The sequence below is a fragment of the Cucurbita moschata genome, unplaced genomic scaffold, assembly GCF_002738365.1.
Source record: "Cucurbita moschata cultivar Rifu unplaced genomic scaffold, Cmos_1.0 Cmo_Scf00004, whole genome shotgun sequence".
NCBI lineage: Eukaryota > Viridiplantae > Streptophyta > Magnoliopsida > Cucurbitales > Cucurbitaceae > Cucurbita > Cucurbita moschata.
In genome coordinates this window covers 3,686,317-3,713,227 of record NW_019268520.1, presented here as the reverse complement: position 1 = coordinate 3,713,227, position 26,911 = coordinate 3,686,317, and the positions used below count along the sequence as shown (strand labels likewise).

General features: G+C 35.6%; 5 protein-coding genes across 9 annotated transcripts in view; 3 read left to right on the top strand and 2 right to left on the bottom strand.

Moving 5' to 3' along the window:
* LOC111442219 (putative cytochrome c oxidase subunit 5C-4) overlaps positions 1–105 on the bottom strand; it is a 1,118-nt gene extending 1,013 nt beyond the window's left edge. Inside the window, exon 1 of one of the 2 annotated variants that reach the window (XM_023079524.1) lies at positions 67–105. The gene's annotated coding sequence lies outside the window, so the exon portion shown is untranslated. The remainder of the gene's footprint in view (positions 1–66) is intronic. The other variant, XM_023079523.1, reaches the window with a different exon arrangement.
* Positions 106–4,107: 4,002 nt separating this feature from the next.
* On the top strand, positions 4,108–7,262 carry LOC111441922 (probable galactinol--sucrose galactosyltransferase 5). Its single transcript, XM_023079113.1, has 5 exons — positions 4,108–4,912; positions 5,142–5,746; positions 5,818–5,995; positions 6,124–6,491; positions 6,574–7,262. Exons 1-5 carry the CDS (start codon positions 4,282–4,284, stop codon positions 7,135–7,137), a joined length of 2,346 nt encoding a protein of 781 aa, XP_022934881.1. The 5' UTR covers positions 4,108–4,281; the 3' UTR covers positions 7,138–7,262.
* An 888-nt stretch (positions 7,263–8,150) lies between these two features.
* Positions 8,151–16,965, top strand: LOC111441921 (zinc finger CCCH domain-containing protein 41-like). The gene is made up of 5 exons (XM_023079112.1): positions 8,151–8,544; positions 8,883–9,753; positions 10,865–12,088; positions 12,401–12,727; positions 16,298–16,965. The coding sequence occupies exons 2-5, from the start codon at positions 8,974–8,976 to the stop codon at positions 16,619–16,621; spliced, it is 2,655 nt and encodes an 884-aa protein (XP_022934880.1). The 5' UTR covers positions 8,151–8,544; positions 8,883–8,973; the 3' UTR covers positions 16,622–16,965.
* Positions 16,966–17,782: 817 nt separating this feature from the next.
* Positions 17,783–23,587, top strand: LOC111442338 (protein ANTHESIS POMOTING FACTOR 1). Of its 4 annotated transcripts, none has more exons than XR_002710285.1 (11): positions 17,783–17,956; positions 18,221–18,321; positions 18,533–18,642; positions 18,730–18,796; positions 19,330–19,429; positions 20,809–20,925; positions 21,000–21,137; positions 21,256–21,337; positions 21,632–21,681; positions 21,775–22,029; positions 23,250–23,466. XR_002710285.1 is itself a non-coding variant. In XM_023079707.1 (11 exons), the coding sequence occupies exons 1-11, from the start codon at positions 17,888–17,890 to the stop codon at positions 23,524–23,526; spliced, it is 1,239 nt and encodes a 412-aa protein (XP_022935475.1). In that variant the 5' UTR covers positions 17,783–17,887; the 3' UTR covers positions 23,527–23,587. The 4 variants fall into 4 exon arrangements, 2 of the variants coding, with proteins under 2 accessions (XP_022935475.1, XP_022935476.1); XR_002710286.1 differs by having other exon boundaries at positions 23,255–23,429; XM_023079707.1 differs by having other exon boundaries at positions 21,775–21,907; positions 23,255–23,587.
* LOC111442340 (oleosin 18.2 kDa-like) lies at positions 22,353–23,099 on the bottom strand. Its single transcript, XM_023079709.1, has one exon. It carries the CDS (start codon positions 22,966–22,968, stop codon positions 22,357–22,359), a length of 612 nt encoding a protein of 203 aa, XP_022935477.1. The 5' UTR covers positions 22,969–23,099; the 3' UTR covers positions 22,353–22,356.
* Positions 23,588–26,911: the final 3,324 nt, after the last annotated feature.

Below are 26,911 nucleotides of genomic sequence, written 5' to 3'. Positions count from 1 at the left end.
AAAAAAAAAAAAAAAAAAAAAAAAAAAAAAAAAAAAAAAAAAAAAAAAAAAAAAAAAAAACCTAACCTGTATAGAAGATTGCACTGCGAAAATGAAGAAATGAAATTTTTTTGCAGAAAATAAATGACTGAAATTTAATTAATATATGGGTGTGTAAACAAAAGAGGCATGCATGGCCGACACGTGCGAGCTTATTTTACACTTGCTTTGCACAGCTTGCCGACATGTCGTTCAGCTGAAGAATTGAATTGCCATCTGGATTTCAGTCCTAAAAAAGAAAAAGCCCAAAATTAATAATTTTATCTAAAAATACTCAAATATAAAATGGTAGTTTATCATATTTTAATTTAAAAATAAATCCCATTTTTTTATTTCAAAAAATTAAAATAAATAAATTGTTGGATATTTGATTAAAAAAAAAAAAAGCTTTAATCAAATAACACCGACCAAATTGGTTGATTTGACCGAATGAAATGACTTTTTCTATATTTATATTTATCTTTTTTAAAATTATTAATGGAAATTTTCTAAAATTTGAGAGTTTATGACATCTTTAAAATAATTTTATATAATTCATCCTAATTGTAAGGTCCCGAAATTAATATGCTAGTGACACGTCAACACTAGAGCCACGTAATTGCCGCTCAATTAGGGAAAGAGTGTTTGTGGTGTCATAATAAAGGAAGCATTTGTTTGGTGGCTTTAGCTGGATAATGACACGTGTCGCCTTGTTTTCAAACACGTCGGCAGATGACGTATTGACTCCATTGCAATTAATTTAATAATGGAACGTGTTTCGTAAAGAGATAATTATAATCCAAATACAAAATCTAGAAACTTTACGTTCATTCAAGATTCAAATCTCATTATTATTATTTTTATTTATTTTTAATTATATGATAATATACAAAATTAGTATTAAAAAATTAATTTTTAAACCATATATTTACTCTTTATACCTTTAAAAATTTAATCAATTTAATTTTAAATAATACAATGCTCTTAGTCATGAACCCCGACTTTAATTTATAATAATTTATTTATTTTTTAATTCTGAAAACTTAGTTCATAAATTTAAGTATTTAATAATTTGGTTAATGTAAACAAATTTAATGTATGGTGAAAAATATCATCAAAATTGGGTGCCAATCTTATTTTATTTTTTACAAGTTAATTTTTTTTTAAATAAAAAATTTATGTTACTTCATTATCGGATAAGTCCAAAAATAGAGTTAAAATCCAATCCTATCTTACCTTGTTTTTAAGATTATTATGAAAATTAAAAATGCTTGATGTTTGTAACTAATGTTAGTGATACATTAAGACCTGTAAATGTTTGATATTTTAGTTTTGTGAAATTTTAGTCAGTAATGTACGTATATTGTGGATAAGTAAGATTTTTTACGAAATAAAAAAATAAGAATAATCCAACCCCTGATCCAAGAAAAATAAATGGTTGGATTGAGCTCGGTGGAATTGTAAACTTTATTTGGGTCACAAATTCAACTGACCCGAAATTGAGTTGGTCCAGAAGATTTCACCAATCCAACTTAGGTAGCATTCGACCAAATAATTTTAAAGAAATTTTTGGAATGGTAATTAGAATTTTATAATACATTTCAAAATAATAATAACTCAGCCATCTATATATATATTATGAATCACGACTCTCCATAATAGTATGATATTGTCCATTCAGAGCTTGGCTCTTCTGACTTTGTTTCGGGCTACCAATAAGTCTCATTCCAATGGAGATAGTATTTCTCACTTATAAATCTATGTTCCATTAAATTAACCAATGTGTCACTCTCAATAATTCTAAAATAAAAAAATAAAAAAACTGGAGAATATTATTTATTTATTTATTTATTTGGTCAAGTAAAAGATATGGCAGCATTAATTATTTTTATTAATATATAGATTTCGTAGGACTCACCGTCAATTAAGTCGAAATGAAACAAGTGTCGGAGTTCAAATTTCAAAGGTCGGTGTCGGTAACTTCCGTTGAAGCACGTGCGACACACACGAAGTCCAAACAAATCCTATCACGAACTCCCACGTGTACACAACACGTGCTGTCTCGCATGAAACTAACAACTGTCACACACGCGGGCATTTCTAATTGGTCCGTTTGGTAGTTGAACCCCCGCGAGTAGTTATATCAAAACCGCTCCCCCCACAATTTTTCTTTTCCTTTTAATTTAATTTTCCCAGCCACTTAGATTTCTGAAGTGACGTCATAATATAAGTAAACCAAGAAAAGCAAAATTTTATATTCTTTGAAAGAAAACGGTGACGTGTCAAAGCTTCAGGGTCGTTTACTTGCCAAAGAAGAATGCCACGTGGCAACCTGGTCGTTTATTATTATATTTAAAAAAAGAGAGAAAAGTAGGAGGTCGGTGGAGGATGGACCAAAAGCACGACACGTGGCTGTCGTCTTACAAGGTGGGCCCCACACAGTATATGAATTTTTGTTTTGAACAATAAAAAAAAGAAAAATAAAAAAAAAACGTTAAACTAAAAGAAAGGGCCCATAGTATCTTGTGGCCCGAGAAAATACCATAAGCTTTGAATAAAAGAATATTTATTTTTTATTTTTTATTTTATTTTGTTGGCCTTCTTTCTCAAGTGGATTCAGATTAATTTATTTTATCAGATATATAATTTAAATAATTATTTATCTCCACATTAATCAATAATAAGTTAGTACATATTTATTAAATTTATAATAATTTAGTCTTTGAAATTTAATGAATGATAATTTATTTATTATTTTTTATAAATTTTAATAATTTAGTTCCTATCATAAAAAAAAATTATTAAAATTTAACAAAGTGAGATGTTTAAACCACGATTTTTTATTATTTTTATTTTTATTTTATTTTTTAGCAACATATCATTAAATTTATTTATTTTTTAATTTCCTTTTCATGAGGTGGGACTATACACCTTGCAAAAATAAATAAATAAATAAAAGGTAAGAAAATAAAATAAAAAGTCCATTAAAAAATAAAAAAGGTTTGAAGAAAAATTCCATACATGAACTTGAAAAGAAATTATTTATTCTTTAAGAAAATGATTGAATATTCTTGAAGATATGAAATTCTTGTCAACTAGAAGAGGGATAATAAAGAGGAGAGAGAGAGAGAGAGAGGTAGAGAGATAAAATTTGGATAATTAATGCCAAATTAATTCAAATTTATTTGAGGAAAACCCTAGAAAGCTTTGGAAATTTGGCCCTCAAATAAGGTAATATTAATTAATGCCTCTGCCCACTTCATGTATTTGCCCTCGTTTTAGGGAAAAAGAAACCTATTTTATAACAATCAAGAAACCTGTCTATAACAGACGCATTGTAAAACTATGAGGTAGACGATGATAAGTAACGAGCCAAAGCGGACAATATTAATGATACGTAACGAGCCAAACACCAAATTATGCACCAAAGAGAACACTGGTATTCAAGAGAGTGGATTGTGAGATCCCACATTGGTTGGACATGATAATAAAACATTTCTTACAATGTTGGTATGGAAATCATTCCATAACACACGCATTGTAAAACTGTGAGACTGACGACGATACGGAACGAACAAATTGAATAATATTTGTTAGCGGACAATTAATCAAACCATAAATAAATATTAGTTTTTAGAAATTAAGTTGAAAAATATATTTTTACTTCTAAAATATTTTTTTGAATTATTACCATGTTTTACCATTTTTAATAAAAATTATATTAAAAAATAAAAATATGCCGAATGAAAGTGAGTTTTTTTTTTAATATTCAAATACACTTTTTATTTAAAAAATAATTTCCAAACAAGTTGGAGAGGTACCATTAATTTTCTTTTTTAGAAACCAGTCCAATCCGATGTGGATAATTTATTTAAATACACTTTTTTGAACCCACGCCTAATAATATTAAATAAACATTTAAATTTGTATTCACTCACTATTTTAAAAAATAAAAACAAAAAAAAAAGTGACAACGTCAAAGCTCGAACCCATGTTCCCACGAACCTTCCTTTTCGCAGGTCTCCATATCTATAAAACCCCCAACCCTTCCTCTTCCCTTCCACCATTGTTAGCCTCAAAGCTTTTTCACAGAGAATCAACCAAAATTTCCCCTTTTTCCTTTCCGATCCTCAAGAATCTGTAATTTGCAAAAAAGCCCTCATATTCTTTGATAATTCTTTTCAATTCTTCTCTATAAAGTCCTCTCCATTTCTCTTATTCTTCACCCCGACCTTCTAACCCTTGTTTTAGTTTTTGGGTTTAATGGCTCCCAGTTTGAAAAATGGCGGTTCCAACGACGTCGTTTCGTATGATGGTTTGAACGACATGTCGTGTCCGTTCTCCATCGACAAGTCGGATTTTACTGTGAACGGACATTTGTTTCTGTCTGACGTGCCGGAGAATATTGTCGCTTCTCCTTCTCCCTACACTTCGATCGACAAGTCGCCGGTTTCTGTTGGTTGCTTTGTTGGATTCGACGCGTCGGAACCTGATAGCCGACATGTCGTTTCCATTGGGAAGCTGAAGGATATTCGGTTTATGAGTATCTTCAGGTTTAAGGTTTGGTGGACCACGCATTGGGTTGGTCGGAATGGTGGCGACCTTGAATCCGAGACTCAGATTGTTATCCTTGAGAAGTCGGATTCTGGCCGGCCGTATGTTCTCCTTCTTCCGCTCGTCGAGGGTCCGTTTAGAACATCGATTCAGCCCGGGGATGACGACTTTGTCGATGTTTGTGTTGAGAGTGGCTCGTCGAAAGTTGTTGGTTCGACGTTTCGGAGTGTGTTGTATCTTCACGCTGGCGATGATCCGTTTGCACTTGTCAAGGAGGCGATGAAGATTGTGAGGACCCACCTCGGAACTTTCCGCTTGCTTGAGGAGAAGTCTCCGCCAGGTATTATTAATTTACACCCGAATTCAAAATTTTGTTTTTATGGCTTAATTAAGTATGAAATAGTTGTCACGTTAAGTTTAATGTTACTATTAAACTATATCAAAATTAAAAAATTTAATTTTTTTTTGCCGATCGTATCAAATAATAGTTAGGAATCACGAATTTACACAATAATATGATATTGTCCACTTTCGGCACAAACTTATTTCAATATCTTACAAATATATAGGTATCGTGGATAAATTCGGTTGGTGTACATGGGATGCATTTTACCTAACAGTTCACCCACAAGGCATCATCGAAGGCGTAAAACATCTCGTCGACGGTGGCTGCCCTCCTGGCCTAGTCCTAATCGACGACGGTTGGCAGTCCATCGGGCACGATTCCGACCCCATCACAAAAGAAGGAATGAACCAAACCGTGGCGGGCGAACAAATGCCATGCCGCCTTTTAAAATTTCAAGAGAACTACAAATTTCGCGACTATGTCAACCCAAAGGCCTCCTCCGTTGGCGCCACCCAGAAGGGGATGAAGGCGTTTATAGACGAGCTGAAGGGGGAGTTCAAGACAGTGGAGTATGTGTACGTTTGGCACGCTTTGTGTGGGTATTGGGGCGGGCTTCGGCCGGAGGTGCCAGGCTTGCCGGAGGCAAATGTGATCCAGCCGGTACTATCACCGGGCTTACAAATGACGATGGAGGATTTAGCCGTTGATAAGATTGTTCATCATAAAGTGGGGTTGGTGCCGCCGGAGAAGGCCGAGGAAATGTACGAGGGGCTGCATGCTCATTTGGAGAATGTCGGGATTGACGGTGTTAAGATCGACGTTATTCATGTAAGCACCGTTACATTAATTTTTGATCTCCGTTGTGTTTCACTATGTTATTGATTGTTTGAATGTGACAGTTATTGGAGATGTTGTGTGAGGACTATGGAGGGAGAGTGGATTTGGCAAAGGCATATTATAAGGCCATGACGAAGTCGATAAATAAACATTTCAAAGGAAACGGAGTTATTGCGAGTATGGAACATTGTAACGACTTTATGTTTCTCGGGACTCAAGCTATATCTCTCGGTCGTGTTGGTACGTTGTTTTTAATGATTTGAAGTATTCTCGATTTCAATTTCGCTAAGGTGGGTCTCACTGACCTTATCGGGTTATGTCATCAAAATCTTAACGGATAAAATGTATTTGTTTGATCGAATTCTTAGGTGATGACTTTTGGTGCACTGATCCTTCTGGTGATCCGAACGGTACGTTTTGGTTGCAAGGATGTCACATGGTGCATTGCGCCTATAATAGCTTGTGGATGGGTAACTTTATCCACCCTGATTGGGATATGTTCCAGTCCACCCATCCTTGTGCTGCTTTTCATGCCGCCTCTCGAGCCATCTCTGGTGGCCCGATTTATGTTAGTGACTCGGTTGGGAAGCATAACTTTGAGCTCCTAAAAAAATTAGTGCTCCCTGATGGGTCGATCCTTCGAAGTGAGTATTATGCTCTACCGACTCGTGATTGTCTCTTTGAAGACCCGTTGCATAATGGAGAGACTATGCTCAAGATATGGAATCTGAATAAGGTAAACATTTTTTATTTGTTTAACCGAAACAAAGGAAATTATTAAACTCAAACGTGATGGTTGATTTTTTTGTTTTTAATAGTTCACCGGTGTGATTGGTGCATTCAATTGCCAAGGAGGAGGATGGTGTCGTGAGACGCGACGAAACCAATGTTTTTCTCAATACTCCAAACGAGTAACCTCCAAAACTAATGCAAAAGACATTGAGTGGAACAAAGGTGAAAAACGGATCTCTATTGAAGGTGTGAAAACCTTTGCACTCTACCACTATCAATCTAAGAAGCTCGTCATCGCCAAACCTTCCCAAAACATCGAAATTTCTCTTGACCCGTTCGAGTTTGAGCTCATCACTGTCTCACCAATCACCCCACTCGTTGAAACCTCGATTGAGTTTGCCCCAATTGGGCTGATCAACATGCTCAACACAGGTGGTGCCATCCAATCTGTGGTCTACCATGATGAACTAAGCTCTGTTGAGGTTAGCATCAAAGGTACTGGTGAGATGCGCGTGTTTGCATCAGAAAAACCAAGAGCTTGTCTTATCGATGGTGAGGACGTTGGGTTCAAGTACCAAGACCAAATGGTGGCAGTCCAAGTGCCGTGGCCCGGTTCTTCTGGCATTTCAACTATCCAATACTTATTTTAATTTATGTAGAGCTTAATTGTCGTTGTCGTTTTTATCACTATTAATATATTTCTCTCCAATAGGAAAATACATGTAATTTGGAGAGCGGACTTTCAAATACATGTAATTGAATCGTTTTTGGTTCATACCTCAACGCAAGACAACCCCTTTACGTCTTCCCATGTTCTAGTGTTTTTCTTTTTTTGTATTTTTAGGGAGTATGATATTTAGAAAAATCACTGACCTGACATGAAATGCCTCAGAATGTACCAGGGATATGACTAGTTGTCAACTTCTCCCTACCCAAACTTATATACTGTGAGCCGTTGTTGTTACTCTCTTGCTTGCTTATATAATGTCTCTTTCAAAATCTCTCTTTCAAAAATCTCTCTCTGCCTTCGTTTTTTAAAACCTTCTCTTAAACCGAGGCCAGAGGCTCGAGCATGCGTCGCTTGGCCGTAGGCAACGCAAGAACAAATTGGCTTAGCTCACTTGTCGTTAGATGAGTGCCGCACAATCGCAAGTCCACTGCCATCAATAGTGCGATTGTGACAAGTGGTATCGAGACCAAGTTCCAGCTCGTCAATGTATTTTTCTATTTCTTTAGAATTTTCTTTTCGGATTTTATTTTCCGGGTTTAGGTTATCTTAGATCTAAACGTATACTGTTTATTATTTACATTTTTTATTTTTAATTAAATTGTTGCTTTATTAATTTATTGACGTTTCAACACTTAAATTTAATAGATTATATAATATTTATATTTATTGCGGTTCGGTTCGGTTCGATTTTAGGTTTGGTTTTGATTCGGTTCGATTTTTGAGTTTAGTTGTTCCTAGGTCATTAGCGCGACCCAATTTACGACAATGAAGCCCACCTTTCTAATACTTTGGGCCCTTAAGAATCTCCCAAACGGGCCCATAATTTCGGCCCATTTAAGTACAATAATGAGGCTCCAGAATGGGGCAAATACACAAATAGCAAAATAGCATGGGGGAAAAGTATAATTTCTCAATCTCGAATCAAATTCTCGTTTTGCAATTTTTCCTAAATTTATTTGGTACGGTACAATCGTCGTCGTCGTCGTCTCTCTCTCTCTCTCTCTTCTCTCTCGGTCTAGAATCCTGTTTGCTGTTCACAGCTCCGAAGGGGGCCATATACGAGGTCAGGGTTGCGAAGGAAACCCTCACGAGCGCGCGCGCTCTCCCTCTCTCTCTCTCTCTCGCCGGACCTCCGTTGAATCGCTAAACGCCGGCGGGGTTTTCGTACAACGATCTTGTCTTTTTTTATCGGCTCTGTTCCTCTTCAAATGCGCTTCGTTTTATCTTCTTGCTTTGCTCTCCGCTAATTCCATAGCCGAGTTTCCATGCTCTGACTAATTCAAGCGTTTCGAGGCGCTGTCTGGATCAATTTCTCGGAGAATATTCGGTAACTTATTCGTTCGTTGTTTCTTTACTGCTATGTGTTTGTATTTTTTCTTTTTTAGTTTCTGCGAGTTCGTTTTTTGTTGTGCTCCTGGAAAAATTTGAACTATTGTGGTTCTGGTATAATTAGTTCGCCATTGAAGTGATGGATTATTGGGATTAAGGGGACCAATTCGATGCTTGATTTTTTAAGTATGCTTTTCAGCTCTTTACTAGTGTGCTTCGTATTTCATTAGAGAACAGATGATTAATGAATGCGGCTGAATTGATTCCTTTTGTAGCTCTGTATTTTGTTATCGTCTTCCGGGGCTAATTGATGTCTCTCTTTGTTTGTTTCTTTAGGTTACAAGAACTAAATATAGTCATTGCAGTCCTGGATACAAGACGCTCTTTTAAGCAATAAGGGATCATTCTGGTTTTTGCTGGGAGACAAATGGAACTGAAAGTTTCATATCCTAAGCTGGGCATTTCTTCCTCTGAATATGTAAGTGATCCCGAGGAAAAGGATATTAGTGATGACGAAGATGATGATCGAAACCATAAGCATAGGAGGCGGGAGACACGCTCTCAGTCTTTGGAAAGAGATACACGTGAACATGTTTTGAGGCCATATGGTAAGCGTAGTAAACCATCTGAAAATGGACGTAGTATTAGGGACAACGATTCTCAAGCCAATGAAGCTTGGAAATCCTTCAATACTCCCACTCTTGAGAAAGACATACCTGGGAAATTTGATAAAAGACGCTTGGGTGCAGTGCCAGGAGCTCGACTGGCTGGGGATTTCAACCAAAGGATCAGGGCAAACCAGACGTTTTCTGGTGACCTAAGTTCTGGTAGGGGAAGAGGAAGGGAGTCTGGCACCTGGAACCAGTTTGATTCAAGGTTTAGTCCTGTTGATATTGCTTCCCAAATTGTTCACCGTGGGCCTTTTCCTCCTAGTCTATTTGCTGGAAGGGGTTTACCAAGTGTTTCTACTGCACAAACTGCACCATGGAATGCATTTGGATTACTACCAGGAATTCCAAATGGTGGGCTAGAAACGATGCACCCCATTGGTTTGCAGGGAACACTTAGACCTCCAATCAACCCTCCTCTGAACATAGGCATACCTCGCCAGAGATGTAGAGATTTTGAGGAGCGTGGATTCTGCCTTAGAGGAGATATGTGTCCTATGGAGCATGGTATTAACCGCATCGTAGTTGAAGATGTCCAGGTATGTATATCACCCTTTTTACTACACTTGGCTGAGCTTGGTGTCCAATTAGAAGCCATTTTGAATATATGCCTTTCTTTTTTCCTTAAATTATATAGAACATAACTTATGGTGTTCTGGCTATATCTCTCTGTGGCACTGCCAACTATTGGAAGCATCGATTTTGGTGTTCTTAGATTCCAAGTTTTCTTCATTAGAAGGATATTGTTATCTTTGGTCCAAACTTCAGAGAAGAATGTGACTTTACCTTAGAATTACCCTGCCTAAATTTTAGGGATTTTCTTGATGTGTAGGTTTTTCAAAGAAAAATATGTAAAGAGAATTCTTTTCAGGATTGATTTTTGGGTACTTGTGTTTCTGTTTACTCTCTTGTTTGCATAACTTTTTTTTTAAGGAAGATCCCAATTAAAGTATATGATGAAAATGATTGGCTCCATTGTTATTTGTACAATTGCTTTAGAAATCCAAGTTGTCATTTCTTCATAAAAATCTAGTGTGTGCTTGCATGTGTAGTTTGAAAATCTAAGTTGTCATTTCTTCATGTAAATTTAGTATGTGCTTGCATGTGTAGTTTGAAAACAACTAGCCGTTCAAGGAGAGGAATTTACCTCTACTCTCTTTGTTTAATTATTCTTTTTGTTCATTATATTGTTCATTCTGTTATTTAGTATTATCATTTTCATTTTAATTATATAGAGAACTTTTTATAATTTTTCTCATAAACTTAAATGCCCCATTAATTATTCGTTTCGCCATAAAATTATAGGTTCCACTATTAATTTCATTTGCTATAAATTCTTTTAAGCGAATTGGCTTAGTTCCTTGCATAAGAAACTTTGTTAAAACTAACCAAATATTAAGTTATATTTATAAATTGCTTGATAGAGGACAAAAAATTGAAGAGAACAATATAATTTCTTTTCCATTTACATTTTTTATTTGGTTGAACCTTATTGTTTATCGTGCATAGGCAATAATCTTACCAACCGATACAGATTTTGGGTTGTTTCTGGCCTATGTATTACCTGAAAAGGAATTTCTCTATGCTTTTGATGTACAACTAATAACCATAAATCTAATTCTAATGAATTGTATGCTCTTGCATTTCCAGAGTCTTTCTCAATTTAACCTTCCTCTGTCGCTTCCAAATGCACACCTAATGGGGAAAACTACTGGATCTCTGCCTGCAGTTAGCACAACTTCTACGACAGTAATGAGCGGCAAAGGATTGCTTGGAAAAAATAGCAAGCCTGGTGTAGGAGATGATTCATTGCCCTTTCATGGTGTATATTCAGGTTCTGGTAGTGCAACTGAAGCTGACTTGTATGACCCTGATCAACCCCTATGGAACAACAATTGTCCTGAGAAACCAAATGCACTCTCAGGCATGCATTCATCAAAGATTGATGATGTTGAATCCTTGATGGGAGATGATCCTTCTGATAGGAATCAGGTTAGGAAATGTGATGCTGCTGATAACGGATGCTCTAGTAGAATTGCTGCAACAAGTGGTTCACAGGTTACTAGTTCTTCTGTCTGGGGTAGAGTTGGGTCGAGGAATAGACAAGATGTGAAAGGGAAACTTGATCCAGTAAATTCCTCTGGTTGTCTTGATAATGAAGTGAAGGAACACAATGAGGTACTGACTAGTGTTCAAGGAAATTCTCACCCACAAAAGCACATGGCTCAGGGTGATGCTCACACTGAAGCAGGAAATTTACCTCACAAGGCACTGAATGATGCCAATGCCATGCGTACTATGCGCAAACCATCTCAGAAAGCATTACGTACTCTGTTTGTCAATGGGATTCCACTACAAAGCAACAAAAGAGAGACACTTCTTTCTCATTTTAAAAAATATGGTGAGGTCATTGACATCTATATTCCAGCAAATAGTCAACGTGCTTTTGTTCAGTTCTCAAAAAGGGAAGAGGCAGAAGCTGCTCTTAAGTCACCTGATGCTGTTATGGGAAACCGTTTTATCAAACTTTGGTGGGCCAATCGTGACAGCATTCCTGATGCTGGTGTAGGCAGTAATAATGGTATTCATGTTCCTCCACGTCATATTGCAGCTGTTTCACTTCTTCCACTTGTTGTCAAAGGAAAGAATAGTGTCCAGGTTTCCACTTCAAAGGGCAGTGTTTCCCATCCGTTGGAATCTTCTTTAGCTGCCCCAGATCACTCTCATGCTTTCAGCAGCCCAAAGGTTTCTTCTCCTTTGCAAAAGAAATTAGAGAATCTGGAACAGTTAAAGGAGGAACTCCGGAAGAAACAAGAAATGCTAGACATGAAGCGGAATGATTTTAGGCGCCAGTTAGATAAACTTGAAAAACAAGTAAACTTTCATCCCTTATAATTTCAGTTACTATACATGTTTGATCGGAAGACTTTTTTATGAAGAAATTTCCTCTATTGCTGGAAGAATACGGGTAGAAAAAAATAAAAGTTGAGAAAGAAAAATTCATGCCAGGAAAATAGCATTTAGAGCTTCATATCATGCCATCTCTGTATAATTACCCCCTCAACTCTTGGCTTTAATCTCCATGTATAGACACCCTGCTGTAGAAGTGCAATACTAGCCTCATGTGTTACATACTGCAAGCCAATCTGCCATTTGTTTTATTTTCTTATCTTGTTCTCAATACAGGCCACAGGAAACAAAGGCGAAACAGTCGTTGGGCTCTCCGCAAAGCGACTTAAAGTGGGAATAGAGGCTGACGCTAGTAAACTTGTTACTCCAAAGGCCAGCGATTCTGGCATTGCTTTGGCATCACCACACACTGAGGCGAGTGGGGAGCATGTGGAGTGCCCTTGTCCTGAGCCAACCACATCTATTGTACAACAGGAATCCTCAAAGTTTGAGCCTGTTCATCCATTGTCATCCGAAACACCTTTTGATGTTGATGGAGAGAAATCGGGGAGCTGTTCTACTGGATTTAGAGTTGTTCCTCCTTTACCAGTCGACTTTGCCAATGTAAGTCTTACCACCCCTCTATATCAAGACCAATTATGATAATCTAATTATCAAATTTCTGGAATCTCTTAGATGATGATGCTATAGACTCTTTGTTTGCCCTTTAAGGATGTTCTGAAAGATGAGATCATAGTTGAGGCAAGGACTATCTCAAACAAAAGGGAACATAATTGATATTCAATCAAGGACTACCCAAAAATAGTCTTGTTTAATAGTTCTTTTTCCGTTATTTTATAAAAAGAATAACTGAACTGTCATTGAGAAAATAATAGTAATAAAAAAATTATATAAGGGCAAACTAAAAAACTTAGTTCACAAAAGAGAATCGAACTAAAGAAAAATGCTCCAATCAAGAAAAATAAGATATAAAGGACAAATACAAAAGACTTTTGTCGCCAAAATCCAAAGAGAACTATATAACCTAATGAAGGTCCAAAACTCGCTTGAATACCTGTCAAATATTCTAGAGGTCTTATTATTCCTCTCTCCCAAGTGTCTCTATAAAACTGCACAAACATTGACTTGCAATAGAAACCCCCTTTTCTCTTGAAAGTGAAGATCTACTCGATCATCTATTTGCATCCCATGTGTCTAGCAAACAAGAAATTTGACACCTCAAAGAAATAACTCCAAACTAATAAGCAAAATCATAGCTCCAAAGAATATGGTCAAGGTCTTCTGTCGCTCTTTGACAAAGAATGCAATAGAGTTGCCGTACCAAACTAGGAATCTTCCTCAATAACCAATCCAAGGTTTTCACCTTTTTGGGGATGACTTGCACATGAAGAATTTAACCTTCTTGAAAATTTCACCTTTCACAATGAGATGCAGATGGACACACTAGAGGGAGTGGGATTCACAAGACATCAAAAGAGGGAACTTTAAGAGACCTTAAAGAAGGATTTAGGCTTCAAAGATGATTATCCCTTCTCCCTAGCCACTATATTTGTTGATCCTAGTTTGACAATGAACAACCATCTCATATTGTCTATTCTATGATCCTGGTTGGACAATGGACAATGGATCTTGACTACGAACAACCATCTCATATTGTCTATTCTAACCTTTTCCTTCCAAATATTCTATGTTTCTTTCAAACCAAATGCTCCAATGATTAGCTTTAGTCACATTGACTCAACTATGTGGGTTTTGTGTCATGTTCTCTTTAGAACTTTTATACAACACCAAAGGGAAGTTGGAAGTCTTAAATAGGTGCTCTCAACACTTGATTATGTGGCTCCTCGATGGGATACTGGTGGCAGCAAAATTCGTGGGGAGTGGGAAGCAAAGAATTTGGTTTTTATGTTAAAGATGAATTTGGAGAAGGTCTATGATATAGTCAATCGGTCTTACCTTGATGCCGTTCTTGAATTCAAGAGTTCTGGATACAAATCGTCTAGATTGATGTGGGGGTGTATCTCGACATAAACTTCTCAATTTTCATTAATAGTAGGCCAGAGGAAAAAATCTTTGTGTAAAGGGTCTTAGACAAGGAGACCCATTTTGGTAGACTCTTTTAGCCGTACAATCCACTATTGTTGTGAGACAAGAATTCTTCAAGACTTTAAATGAGGGAGAGAGAAGTAGAAGTTATGCACCTTCAATATGTTGATGATACGATCTTTTTTTGCCGAGTGCGTTGAAGATACTTAAAAATTGATGGTTTATTCTGAAGTTCTTGGCTTGTGTTTATCATCTTCGAATCTCTCAATTGGCATTAATGTAAACAACACCATGGTGGAAGAGTTGGTTAATACCTTCGGGTACAGAGTTGAGGCCGTTATGTTTCCCTATCTTGACTGTCTTCTTGAAGTCGTGTCTAGTGTTTTTAAAATCACTGAGGCATGCGCCAAGGCACAACCTTTGTGCCTTCCTTCAAAGAAATGAGGCTATCTGAATGAACTCGCAGTGAGCACCTTAGTGCTTGTGGTGTGCGTCTTAGCACCTCAAACCTAGTTTCCTACCTTCTTTTTTATTTTTTCTAATTTTTGAGAGAGAGTATGAATATTCTTACAATCTAGAATAAAGCTTGATTTTCTTTAACTTTTCATCATCTTATTATTCATCCTACTATTTTTCTTGATACATTAAACTTTTATATACATTTTCATATTGTGCACCTCGTAAAGAAGTCTGCGCTTTTTTTTTTGTGCCCCGGAGGGCCATTGCGCTTTAGTACCTCTAGCTTTAAAAAATAGTGGTTGTCTTTGAGGAACTGTTGATTGATAAATTGAGAGCAAAGCTGGATTAATTGTGTGGTTCTCTCCTATCTAAAGGTAGAAGCTTTGTTTTACATCCTACATATTTACCCTCCTTAGAGCCCATGCAGAGGAACATATGAGACATTGTGGGTTGCAGTGAAGTCTATAAGCTGGGCAGCAACTTGGTATACGTTTGTCTTCAATATCTGGAATCTCTTTCTGCCGTTGAATTGGCAATGGAGATTCACACTAGAACAGAACCTCTTTTGGCGGAGAGTGATAGCAGCTATTTATGGGTGTGATTCAAATGGGTGGGTGACTAAAGAGTTTAAAACGAAAAGCTGGAGGAATTCCGTGGGTAGACATCAGCCTAAACAGAGAACTTTTCTTTGGCTTTACAAAGCTTATGGTGGGAAATGGGAGGAGTATTCGGTTTTGAGACCAACAAACATGGGATCAGAAGAGGCATCTTCATTTGGGAAATTGATATCCGGGCAGCCCTTTGTGAAAAAATTGAGTAGGTTCAGCTAGGAGGTGGTGCAGATGAACTTATTAGGACTTTGGAATCTGGGGGACCTTTTCTTCTTTCCTCTCCCTTGCTAAACAGAGTGGTGTCTCCGAGATTAATTAGTTGACGATGATGTGGAAGTCATCTATTCCTGAAAAAGTCCATTTTTCTGTCGTCATCCATCAGTGATGTATAAGAAGCATATTACACGCTGCAAAGTCGTTTTTCTTTCTGATTCCTCTCCCCTCCTTTTTGTTGTTTGTGTTCAAATGTGGAAGAATCCGTAGATCATCTGTGTCTCATTGTCCTTTCGCGGCTAAGGGCTGGTCTTTTATTTTGTAAGAATTTGTGCATTTGATTTGCCTCTCTAGGTAGGTTGAAGACGCTTTAGCCAGTTCCAAAAGAGAGACTATAAAATCTTTGAAGATTTTTCAAGTTCATAAGATTCTTTTGTTTATAGTATACAACATATAGCTGCTTGATGATTTTAGTTCAAGGAGCCTGTAGTATTTTATTCCTTGGAACAAGAGTTTGATAAACGGTTCTGCTTGGTGAACTTTTGTACGTTTTGGGGCGCTGAATTTTTGTTGACCAACGCATTCAAGAGTACCTTTTTGGAAAATTTTGTTGGAGAGAAACAAGAATGTCTTTGTTTAGAGCTTTAAGATTCTTGATGTATCATCTTTGGTAAGAATTTGTTGGTTGGTCGTGTATATATCATGCTCAATTTGTTGTTGGTTGGTCGTGTATATGTCAATTACTGTTGAACCATGCTCAATTTGTTGGAGTTGAATATCTTTTAAGCTATGATTGTCTTTCTGGGATCTTTAATCTAATTTCATGTTATAATTTGTATTGTAGGAGGATGCGATAAAGAAACATTTCTCATCGTTGGGTGATGTTTGTGCGGTGGAGCTAGTTTCGGAAGATGGCGATCGGATTTCAAACGCATCCAACAACTTCTCAGCTAATGTCACTTTTTTAACCCGTCATTCAGCTGAAAGAGCATTCAAAGATGGCAAATCCTGGCAAGGTCAAGACTTGAAGTTAATATGGTTATCTAGTAGTGAAGGTGAAGACCACGATGGCGCTTTGTCCGACGACGCATCTCGAGATGCAGACATGGAGCCTGAAAGTGAACCAGAAAGCATCCTTTTGAAGGAGGAAACCCCATATCATACATAATCCCAGAATTCAACATGAAACCACAGCATCCAGCCTTTTGGAAACAGGTAAAAAAAGTGTCGCCAATGGTAGAAAGAGACATGATTTAAGCATTTTTATGGCTTAGGAGGCGTTCTTTTTGGAGCATTTTTCATGCCGAGTTAAAAGTGTAAAATTAATGAAGTTTTTTTTTTTTTTTTTTTCTCTCTCTCTTTTTATTATTTAGTTCAGGAAACTGGTTTAGCAAATGTGAAAATTTGTTTTCCATTTTCACCCCTCTTACCGAATTCATGTATAAAGAAAAGAAGTCTCTATTCCCAGACTGCCACCAAGGGTAATTCAGTAAAATAGTTGATTCAATCAAATATAATTTTTTAGGATCAAAGAATAAATGTGTATAAACTCATTTCTTAGATTACTTTATTTACTTTTCTTCAATATTTTTAGCTTTGTTTGCTTTATTTACAATTATATTTATTATTCCTCCTCCAATAATCCCATCCGTTTATAATTTAAAACACTAATTAATTATTAATTTAAATAAAATTTATAAATTAATTGATTTATAAAAAAAATATTTTATCCATATATTCCTAAAATTAAAATCTTGAGTTATCTTTTATTTTTATATTTTATTTTTTTATTTTAGTATTATACTTCTAATATATTTTTCACTTTTGTATTATAAATATTTTAATTTATAATTTTAGTTACCTTATTTTATTACTAAATAAACACTTAAATCTATAAATAAACCAAAATTTGTGAAATTCATTTTGTTAGTATTCAAACCTTTGATTAGTTTTTTTTAATATTATTAAAAATAAAAAATATATAAATTTAAATAGTGTTTTTAAAATTATTTTTTATAAACAAAAAAAATCAGATAATAAATCATATCAAGCATTAAGCTTAAAAATATATATATATATATAACAAATAAACTAAATAACATGATTTGAAAAAACTCACATCTCCTTCAAGAAAGGAGAAAATAGTATATTATAATAATAAAATTAAGAGTATTAAAATAATCAATAAAATAAATATGGTTTAATTGAAATTTAAATCAACACATAATATTATAAAAGTGATAAATATGCAATCAAATCAAATTATTTAATTATATATATATATATTTATTTATTTATTTATTTATTTATTTATTTATTTACTTACCTTGTTTTTTCTTATTAATTATTGCGCTGAATAAAGGGTTTGGCGCAAAACCCCCGACCTGAATCGAAGTCGAGAGGGGACCCCATCGACTCATTTCGCCGTGTTGAGATGGCGCTAACCGAGCTCGACGACGGCACTGTGCGGAGCATGGCAATCGGAGCTGTTTTCTCTGACTTCGTGAGTATCGTTTTCCTTTTATGATCGGATTACTTTCCTGTTCTTCCCTCTCTCCTTTTCAGATTAAATTTTGGTTATCTGAAGATTCTGGCAATGCATTTGAACATTTGGTTGCACAAATTTACGTTCGCGGCATTGAATTATAGTTTATAGTCTATTTGAGTGCCTGCGAAGAGTGTTTCTACTGAAAAAGAAAGTTTAGGTGCGGAGAATTATGGTTTTTTTTTTTTTTTCCTTATAAAAGTTCGCATTGTCTGCTTGCAGGTTGGGAAGATAAATTCTCTTGATTTTCATCGCAAGGATGATTTGCTGGTGACGGCGAGTGAGGATGATTCCGTGCGGCTGTATGATATTGCGAATGCCAGGTTAGATTTTTGTAGGCTTTACGTTATTAAACCTTTTAACTTATGACTTTGCTTTCTCCAATTGTTTATACATGAATCATCGATATCTCTCAACACTTTTGATGACATTGGTTAACCTCTTTGAAATTCGAGAATTCTCCATTTGATCAATTTTATCGTTTATAATCTTGTTAACGGGATTTAGTTCAATCCAACTGGTTAAAATTTTTAGGTTACTCAAAACCACATTTCATAAAAAGCATGGTGCTGATCGTATATGCTTTACCCATCACCCAAGTTCCGTTATATGCTCTTCAAGATACAATTTAGATACTACTGGAGGTAGGTAAATTTCTTCGGGTGTTTGAAATTTTGATGGCACTTCTTGACTTTGAATACTAACTGCATTTATTCTGTTTATCTCTCCAGAGTCACTGCGATACCTATCAATGTATGATAACCGATGTCTTCGCTACTTCAAAGGACATAAAGAGAGGTAAAATCCAATGGCTAATTGATAGATGAAGAAAGTAAACATATGCTCTGTTCTATTTAACAAACTAATGTGCCCATCTTATTTGTAATTACACTCTTAGTCTTATTTTACTTGATTGGAGCCATTTAGTCTTTATTAGTTTTATATGCCCGTGTATTATTTCTTTTTCTTTTTCTTTTCTAAATAAAAGTTTGGTCTTTCATTAAAAAGAATGTGCCTAGTCTCTAAGGAATTGTCCAATTTTGAGCCTTCATCGTTTACCTTACTAAGACTTCTGAGATTGGATGGGATTTTTTTCGTGGGGATGTTTAAAGTGATTTTATTGCGTTGCATGTCCATATTCACAATCTGTGGTAGTATGCAATAGACTCATTTGAAATTCTCTACTTTGCTTTTCCCGAGAATTTCTCAATAACCCTTCTCGACGGTTTCCAAAAGTCCATCTATAAATGATAAGAAAAATCACCATCCTTTGTTCCATATACCACTGAGGTACTTTGTCTGACTACCATTTTTTCCTTTGTGATTTACAGGGTTGTTTCGCTCTGCATGTCTCCAATCAATGACAGCTTCATGTCAGGTTCTCTCGACCACAGTGTCAGGATATGGGATCTTCGAGTAAATGCCTGCCAGGTTGGTTTCAGATTATCATGTATTTACACTTAGCTTTCATTAGAAAGAGTTTTCCTTGAAAGAGCTTTCTTTGAAGGTGGAACTCCATATGCTGATAGATAATTTCTTATGTCCTAGAAGGAAGAAGTATAAATATATACATGTCCCTAACAGCCACACGGGGCCAAAACCTCAAAAGATTAATACACTGAAAGTACACAAATACACATGAACAAAAGAACCTGAGCCAACTGTAGGTTTGGTTGAATGGTTTTTAATAATTGTATGGGCTGAATCATGTGTCTATACGGGACAATTCAATCCACAAACCTCTTTTGTGGAATATAAAGCTACTACTGTACTGACGCTAATACTCAATCCTCCTATTGACAAAAGAACTAAGAATATAACATGGCGAGAATCAAACTCGACTTGCTCAACTTTAGGAACACTGAAGCTGATTGTTTGGCTTTCACTGGAACAGGATATCTGTTCCTTGCCAGTGAAATATATGATGATTCCTCTCATTCCATATGAACCTTAAGAAGATCCTTATAAGGTTAAGCGGCTTAAGCCATAAGACCTCCCTTCCTTCTTGAACGGGTGACTGTCTGCCTAATCAAAAGAGCTTCATGTAATGAACGTGGATCTCCTGGTAATGCTGTAGACCATTTAAAAGCTGCCAATAAAATTCTCCAGATATGCTTGAGGACAAGAAATGAGTAGTGTTGTTGTGTTTCATCATCTTTTTTGCAAAGGCCAATTTGGAGAAATAGAGACCCGTCGTAGAACATCATGGATGTTTATACAGCAATGGCTAAGCTCCCATAAAAATAAAAATAAAAATATTCTTTGAATATAATTCCCTTTCCCCACATACATATAAAGGAGCTCGTGAGCCCTATTTCCACCGGACACAAGGGCATTGTCGCATTGCTGAGAGATCTAGAAGTGAGCAAACCGTTGCCTTCTAGGTTTCAAACCAACAATCCGATGAGATCAAAACTGGATGATTGATCTGAGTTGGGCTTCTGAAAGGTGATATTAGTTGGTACGTTGGATAGGCACGATTGTTTAAAACGAGGTTGAAATGTAGTGTTCTCGATGGACACGAGAATGACAATTCCCTTATCTCTCTAGTATTGATTTGGCTTGTATAACAGGGAGACTTGATATCCCGCTCTGCTAGAACATTGAAGTGAATAGCTCTCAGGAATTTACGCCCACGCATAATTCGAACGCACGTGAATAGGAGAAAACGGATGAGTACTCGTCGTGGGTGAACGTGCTATATTGTGTCTTAACACTTTTAAAACCTAAAATTAAAATTCTCTATAGCATTTTGATCGCAATTTCATCATTCACCTGAATATGATTGTGCTTACTTTCATAGTTTCCAGGGAATACTTCGCTTACGTGGCAGACCTACCGTTGCGTATGACCAGCAAGGCCTTGTGTTTGCTGTGGCAATGGAAGGAGGTGCTATTAAGTTGTTCGATTCACGTTCCTACGACAAGGTTCATACTGGAGAAACATTTACCTCATTTCTTGATATCGTTTTTGGCATGAGTTGATCGCCATTTATATACAGGGACCCTTCGATACCTTCTTGGTTGGTGGAGATATGGCTGAAGTCTTTGACATCAAATTTAGTAATGATGGCAAATCTATGCTCTTGACAACTACAAATAACAATATATATGTTCTTGATGCATATGGAGGAGAGAAGGTTAGTCTGCATGTTTGGGTTTTTAAACTTCTATTTTGCTACTTCACAGAGGTAAAAGAAACATCATTTATGTTATTCCCTGCTCTCTATTAATCGATCCTGTATCTCCCTCGTTCAGCAATGTGGGTTCAGCTTGGAACCATCTCCCAACACAACCATAGAGGCTACCTTTACCCCAGATGGGCAGTACGTTGTATCAGGTGACAAACTTGCCTTGCTTCTGTAAACTATTTTTTTCGACTGCCAATGCTTTTCTTGTTTTCTATCTTACTCGGTTTGCTGTGCCTCCGGCTGCGATTCATCCCCCCCTTCGTTCACAATTACTATTGGCTTAAGCAAAATCTATTAAAAGTAGTTCAATATCTTCTCTAAAAATTAAATAGCTATATCCGGGTATTAATCCCATTACAAACCCACTTGATTCTTTCCCCGCATGTTTTCTTGCACACGATCACAATTCATCACTAAATATTTTGTTTTAATTTGTGCTGAAGGCTCAGGAGATGGAACCTTGCATGCCTGGAACATTAACAAGCGTACTGAGGTACCTGTTCATCTCAAATTTGTTTACAGGCTTTTAGTTTCCATTGTGAAAAGGATGATCATCATATGGTGCTTTTATCAATGGTAATCGCAGGTTGCAAGCTGGAACAGTCACATAGGCGTTGCCTCGTGCTTGAAATGGGCTCCTCGCAGGGTCATGTTCGTTGCCGCATCCACTGTACTCACATTCTGGATCCCCAACACTTCGAAGTCTACAGGCGAGTCGGGTATGGAATTCGAAGCTCGTTCTCAAGGAGAACATCTATCTCAATGAAAGCCATAATTACACGCATTCTACTATGGATTATCAAACCACCAAACTAACTCCTACAAATCTTAGTTTACACAGGTCAGCTATAGTTTATGTATCTGAATCATTTTTATGTTATTTTCACTCCCTAGTTTGATTTGGGAACATGGTGCGTCACATTCTTGAGAGGAGAGAGGATAGAAGATAGGTTTAACGACCAATGCATGTCTAGTAAGTAATAACAGATAGAGAAGCAAGCAGTACACTGGAACTAGTAGAAATGCAAACCAACGGTAGCATTCTAGAAGTAGCTCAAAAGTGAACTATCCTAGGAATACTCGAAAGAAACACTCGAGACCAACAACAATTCCAACATTGGCTTGGCTACAGGACTCAAACATTACTCGGCCATTTTCCTTGTCTAGATTACGTCTTCCTCCCTTGTTCTTGGGTCCTGCTTTGAATCTCCTGCCCTAGGTCCTTCGTCTTCTGCCCCACATAACCAGCCATATCCTGCATGCGTCTCTTTGCTTGGTCGATCTGATCAGGCATGAACCCGGCTGCCCGGCGTATGTAGTTGAAAGCCCATGTGAGTGAAGAGAGAGCCGTGAGTCCAAATGCCCCAGAGGTCAAGAAGGCAAGGACAGCCAGACCAATGGTTAAGATTGCTGGCACCAGAATGGGGCTGAAGATGATGAAAACCGGGATGAACACAGCCAGGCCAACTAGCGTGACTGCCAGCGTCAAACCCGCGAGTCCAAGTAGTGAGCCGCCAAGAGGGACGAGGGTCACAACGGCGAGGATTGTGGAGGCTGAAGGACCTGCTCGTCCCTTGGCACCGACGTCGTCGTAGCGACGTTGGGGGTGGACTTGTATTTGGTGTGGTTGTGGACGATCAGCCATTTTGGTTAAGGCAAAGAAAAGTTGGAAGGAAGAAAGACATTGGAAGGTGTTTATAAATGGTGGTGGGATTTGCAAAATGGTGACACGTACATGTGAGATGGTGAGTAGGGGCTTTGCATGGGGAACAAGTTTCATTTGGAACCTATGAACTTCTTTTTAAAGGGGAAAAATAAAACCAAAAAGATATCAAATTTAGATAGATAAATGGCAACTTTTGCAGTGTGCATCTGTTGAACTTGTACAAATCTTGGTACAGAATCTTTCTTTCTTTCTGATGCAGTAAATTTTATGTCAGTTTTTTATGAATTTTAGCTGTGGTAAAAAAATCAGGGTAAAAAAAGTCTAATTTTACCAAGCTAAACTAGAAATTTACCCTTGGCATTATAAAGAAGTTGTGGTTTTGTGTTGTATTGTAGTTTAGTGGGAGAAGCAAGGCATTTGGATTTGGCGGGGAGTTTTCTGCACAATGCTCTTTCCATATCCTTTACCCTTTTGGCGGCATCATGCAATGTAATGAATCAAAAACCAATCTTATTCAAATCTATTTATTTATGTAACGAGACGGGATTAATATCTTCTTTAGAGTTGAAGAACATCGCATTCATGAGCATCGTCTTATACGATAAGTTCATTGTATTCATGTGCATCGTCTTGTCCACCATCTTCCTTCTCTTGTTCTCACTTGCATTTTAGTTGAGTTCAGACATCTCACTATCGAAGTTTGCTAAATTGCTATGGTCGTCACTACCTTCAACGACGTCGTCACCTGGTTCTTCCTCACACTTATCATTGCTAGGAATAACACCGAAAACAAACAATGAATAACACAAGGGTCTGTTTGTTTTTATGCATGTCCTACTTTCAAGAGTCGGGTTCATATTTTTCATGATATCACTTGGAATGATTTTTTTTTTTTTTTTTTGGTTAAAAAAAAAAAAGTAACATACATGTACCTTTAATAGAGCAACCTGTGAATTCCACCTCTATTTGGGCCGTAACATTGGAGAAGAAATCGGCCCAAGTTCCAGTACGTCGGCCCACATACAGAATCATATATGAAGTCGGCCCACCAACTTCTTGTTAATAGAGACCTCGGTTTAAGATAATTATATACAAATACATATTCGAAAAAAGAAAGAAAAAAATAAAATAAAAATGAAAAACCCTTTTAAATTAAAATATTTATCATAATATTATCAAAATATTGGCTAACTTTATTTGTTCTTGATAAGATAATGAATTAAAATATAATTATATATTTAAATTAATGTAGCTTTGTATTTGTCAATTTCACTATTTAGGAACATTTCCCATCATAATTTAATTTAATTTATCGTACCAAAATTATTTTGATACAACCCTTTCTATCCATGCCATTTTCTATATCTAATAATTTCCACAAATCACTCTCATCATTGACATCAAATGTTCATCCAATAAATTATTATAAAGGAAGTTTCGATCGACACCCGACTTCTTTCAACAATAAAACCGTCCCCATTTAACGAACTCTCAAGTCGAAGCACCATAAGCTAATTCTAGCAACCGCCGGCAGATATTATCAATTTTACTCAAGGTTTTTAAAATGAGTTTACGAGGGAGAGGTTTTCATACCATCTCCAACTGATGTGGGATCTCACAATCTACCCCTTCAAGACTAACACATCGTCTGGTGTCTCTAACCGATATGAAATCTCACAATCCACCCCTCTTTAGGGCTAGCACGCCGTCTGATGTCCCCTCCAATCAAAGTGGAATCTCACAATCCACCCTCCTTCTGGGCTCAGCGTCCTCACTAGCACACTACTCGGTATCTGGCTCTGATATCTTTTATAACCGCCCAAGGTCATCACTAGCGGATATTGTCCGCTTTGGCCCATTACGTATCACCGTCAGTTTCATGGTTTTGAAACGCGTCTACTATGGAGAGGGTCTAGCCCAACTTTGACCAGTGTCTCGCACCATCCGATGACTGGCTTTGATATAATTTGTAACCGTAGTTCAAGCCCACCACTAATAGATATGGTTCTTTTTTAGCTTTCCCGCAAGGTTTTTAAAACGTGTTTGTTAGGGAGAGGTTTTCACACTCTTATCAAGAATGCTTCGTTCACCTCTCTAACCGCTAGTACTCCTTCCTCTCCCCAATCGATGTAGGTTCTCATAGTTTTAAAATCAAACTTAGCAGCTTCAAACCATGTCAGTTAAAATAATCTGTAAAAATAAAAACCCTAAACAAAAGCTAGAAAAATGCCATTTAAAAGAAATAAATAAATGCTTATTATTTGGACAATAAATACACGTTGGAATCTAATTGTATAAATAATTCATATTTAGTTATTAGATATTTAACTAAAAATAATTTGTTTTTAAAAATTGTGGTAGAGCATAATTTTTGGGTGTCCTTTCTTAACAAGTACTTGGAATCCAATCATGAGAAAGCAAAATATATATATATATATCTTTATATTTATATATATATATATATATATATAATAATAATAATAATAATAATAATAATAAACTTCACCTCCGGGGGAAAAACACTGATTTATTTCGAATCAAATAAATAATAATAATTTAGTGGTAAATGGTTGGATTAACTTAAACCAATCAAAAGTTGAGGTTGAGCGTAATTGTCGGAGGTCATTTCTTAAAACAAAATAACTAAAATAAAAAGAAAATAAGAGTTTACTAAAAAAATTATTAAAAAAAAAAAGTTTTAAATTTATAGTAGCAAGCTTTTTCTTGCCCATCATCTCATTTAATCAACCTCAAATCATTCAACCACATAATGAAAATTTTAAAATTAAAAATTAAAAAAAAATCAAATATAGAAAGTAATAATTTATACTCTAAAATTTAATTTATTATGATTTAAAGCTTATATTTTTTAAATTTTGTAATTATACACCTAAAATTAGTGACCAAATATGTTTATAAAATATAAAAGATTAATTAACTCTATAAATAATTAAACTCACGCTCAATTTAATAATAAATTAATTTTATATGTAAAAATTAAGTTCATAAACATTATTTTCTGGATTGAAAGCTAAGGTATTTTGGGAAATAAATTATAGTCAAATTATTACTATTATTATTAATTTAGGAAATAATTATTGTTTAAATATAGTAAATGTTTGGATTAATTTAAACCAAACAAAATGTGAGGTTGAGCATAATTTTCGGGAGAAAGTTATCAAATTCTTTGAATTAAATAATTAGAGACAAAAAAAAAAGAAAAAAAAAAAAGAACATAGGACGACAAGACATCAAAATTCTATTGTGAGAGCATGTGCGAAGGCCACCATGAATGATTGGGGATTCCTCCTCATCTCATCAATCAAATCACCCCTAATTAACATTTTTTTTTAATTTTCCTTTATTTTTATTCATCGTAATATTAATTAGAAATGAAAATATAATATTTTTTTTTATTTATATATTCGTGATCTTTATTTAATATACCAAAATTATAAGACACGGGTATATTTTAAAAAATACAAAAATTAAAAGCACTAGGTTAAGTTATTATTATTATTATTATTATTATTTACCCGTTCAAATAAAGATACTTATAAAATGAGTAAATTTACATTTTTATAAGATTAGAGACTAAATTAAAAAATATTTGAAAATTATGAACTAAAGTATAAATTCTATTATTAAATATATGATTTAGTCTTTAATATTTTATATTTTTTAATTTAGTCCATAATAATTGTTTTTTATTATTATTAGTGAATATTAGAGTTATTTGATGATAAATTTACACAATATAATACTTGAAAATTTGATTAAAAAAAACATTATAAAAAAAATTGAAATTTCAATCCAATTTTTGAAGATTTTTTCTCTTTTTAGCAATAAATTGAGTTAAAACTTGATATCAAGAACTAAATTAAAATTTATAAAAATAACAAAGACTAAATTAAAAAATAAAGTAACCAATAATTAATAGGGATATAATTTTAAAAAAATAATTAAAAAAATAATGGGGGACTAAATAGTATATTTAAGAAAAATAATAATTAATTCCCTATAATTTAGGACACTACCTTACGGGGGGGAGGGGGGG

Excerpts from the sequence above, each read along its gene's own strand:
- LOC111441922 (XM_023079113.1), top strand. The coding sequence starts at position 4,282 with ATGGCTCCCAGTTTGAAAAATGGCGGTTCCAACGACGTCGTTTCGTAT. Across the intron at positions 4,913-5,141 it reads TGAGGAGAAGTCTCCGCCAG|GTATCGTGGATAAATTCGGT; the intron begins GTATTATTAATT and ends ACAAATATATAG. Across the intron at positions 5,747-5,817 it reads TTAAGATCGACGTTATTCAT|TTATTGGAGATGTTGTGTGA; the intron begins GTAAGCACCGTT and ends TGAATGTGACAG.
- LOC111442338 (XM_023079707.1), top strand. The coding sequence starts at position 17,888 with ATGGCGCTAACCGAGCTCGACGACGGCACTGTGCGGAGCATGGCAATC. Across the intron at positions 19,430-20,808 it reads TTCGAGTAAATGCCTGCCAG|GGAATACTTCGCTTACGTGG; the intron begins GTTGGTTTCAGA and ends CATAGTTTCCAG. Across the intron at positions 21,338-21,631 it reads TGGGCAGTACGTTGTATCAG|GCTCAGGAGATGGAACCTTG; the intron begins GTGACAAACTTG and ends TTTGTGCTGAAG.
- LOC111441921 (XM_023079112.1), top strand. The coding sequence starts at position 8,974 with ATGGAACTGAAAGTTTCATATCCTAAGCTGGGCATTTCTTCCTCTGAA. Across the intron at positions 9,754-10,864 it reads TCGTAGTTGAAGATGTCCAG|AGTCTTTCTCAATTTAACCT; the intron begins GTATGTATATCA and ends TTGCATTTCCAG. Across the intron at positions 12,089-12,400 it reads TAGATAAACTTGAAAAACAA|GCCACAGGAAACAAAGGCGA; the intron begins GTAAACTTTCAT and ends TTCTCAATACAG.
- LOC111442340 (XM_023079709.1), bottom strand. The coding sequence starts at position 22,968 with ATGAAACTTGTTCCCCATGCAAAGCCCCTACTCACCATCTCACATGTA.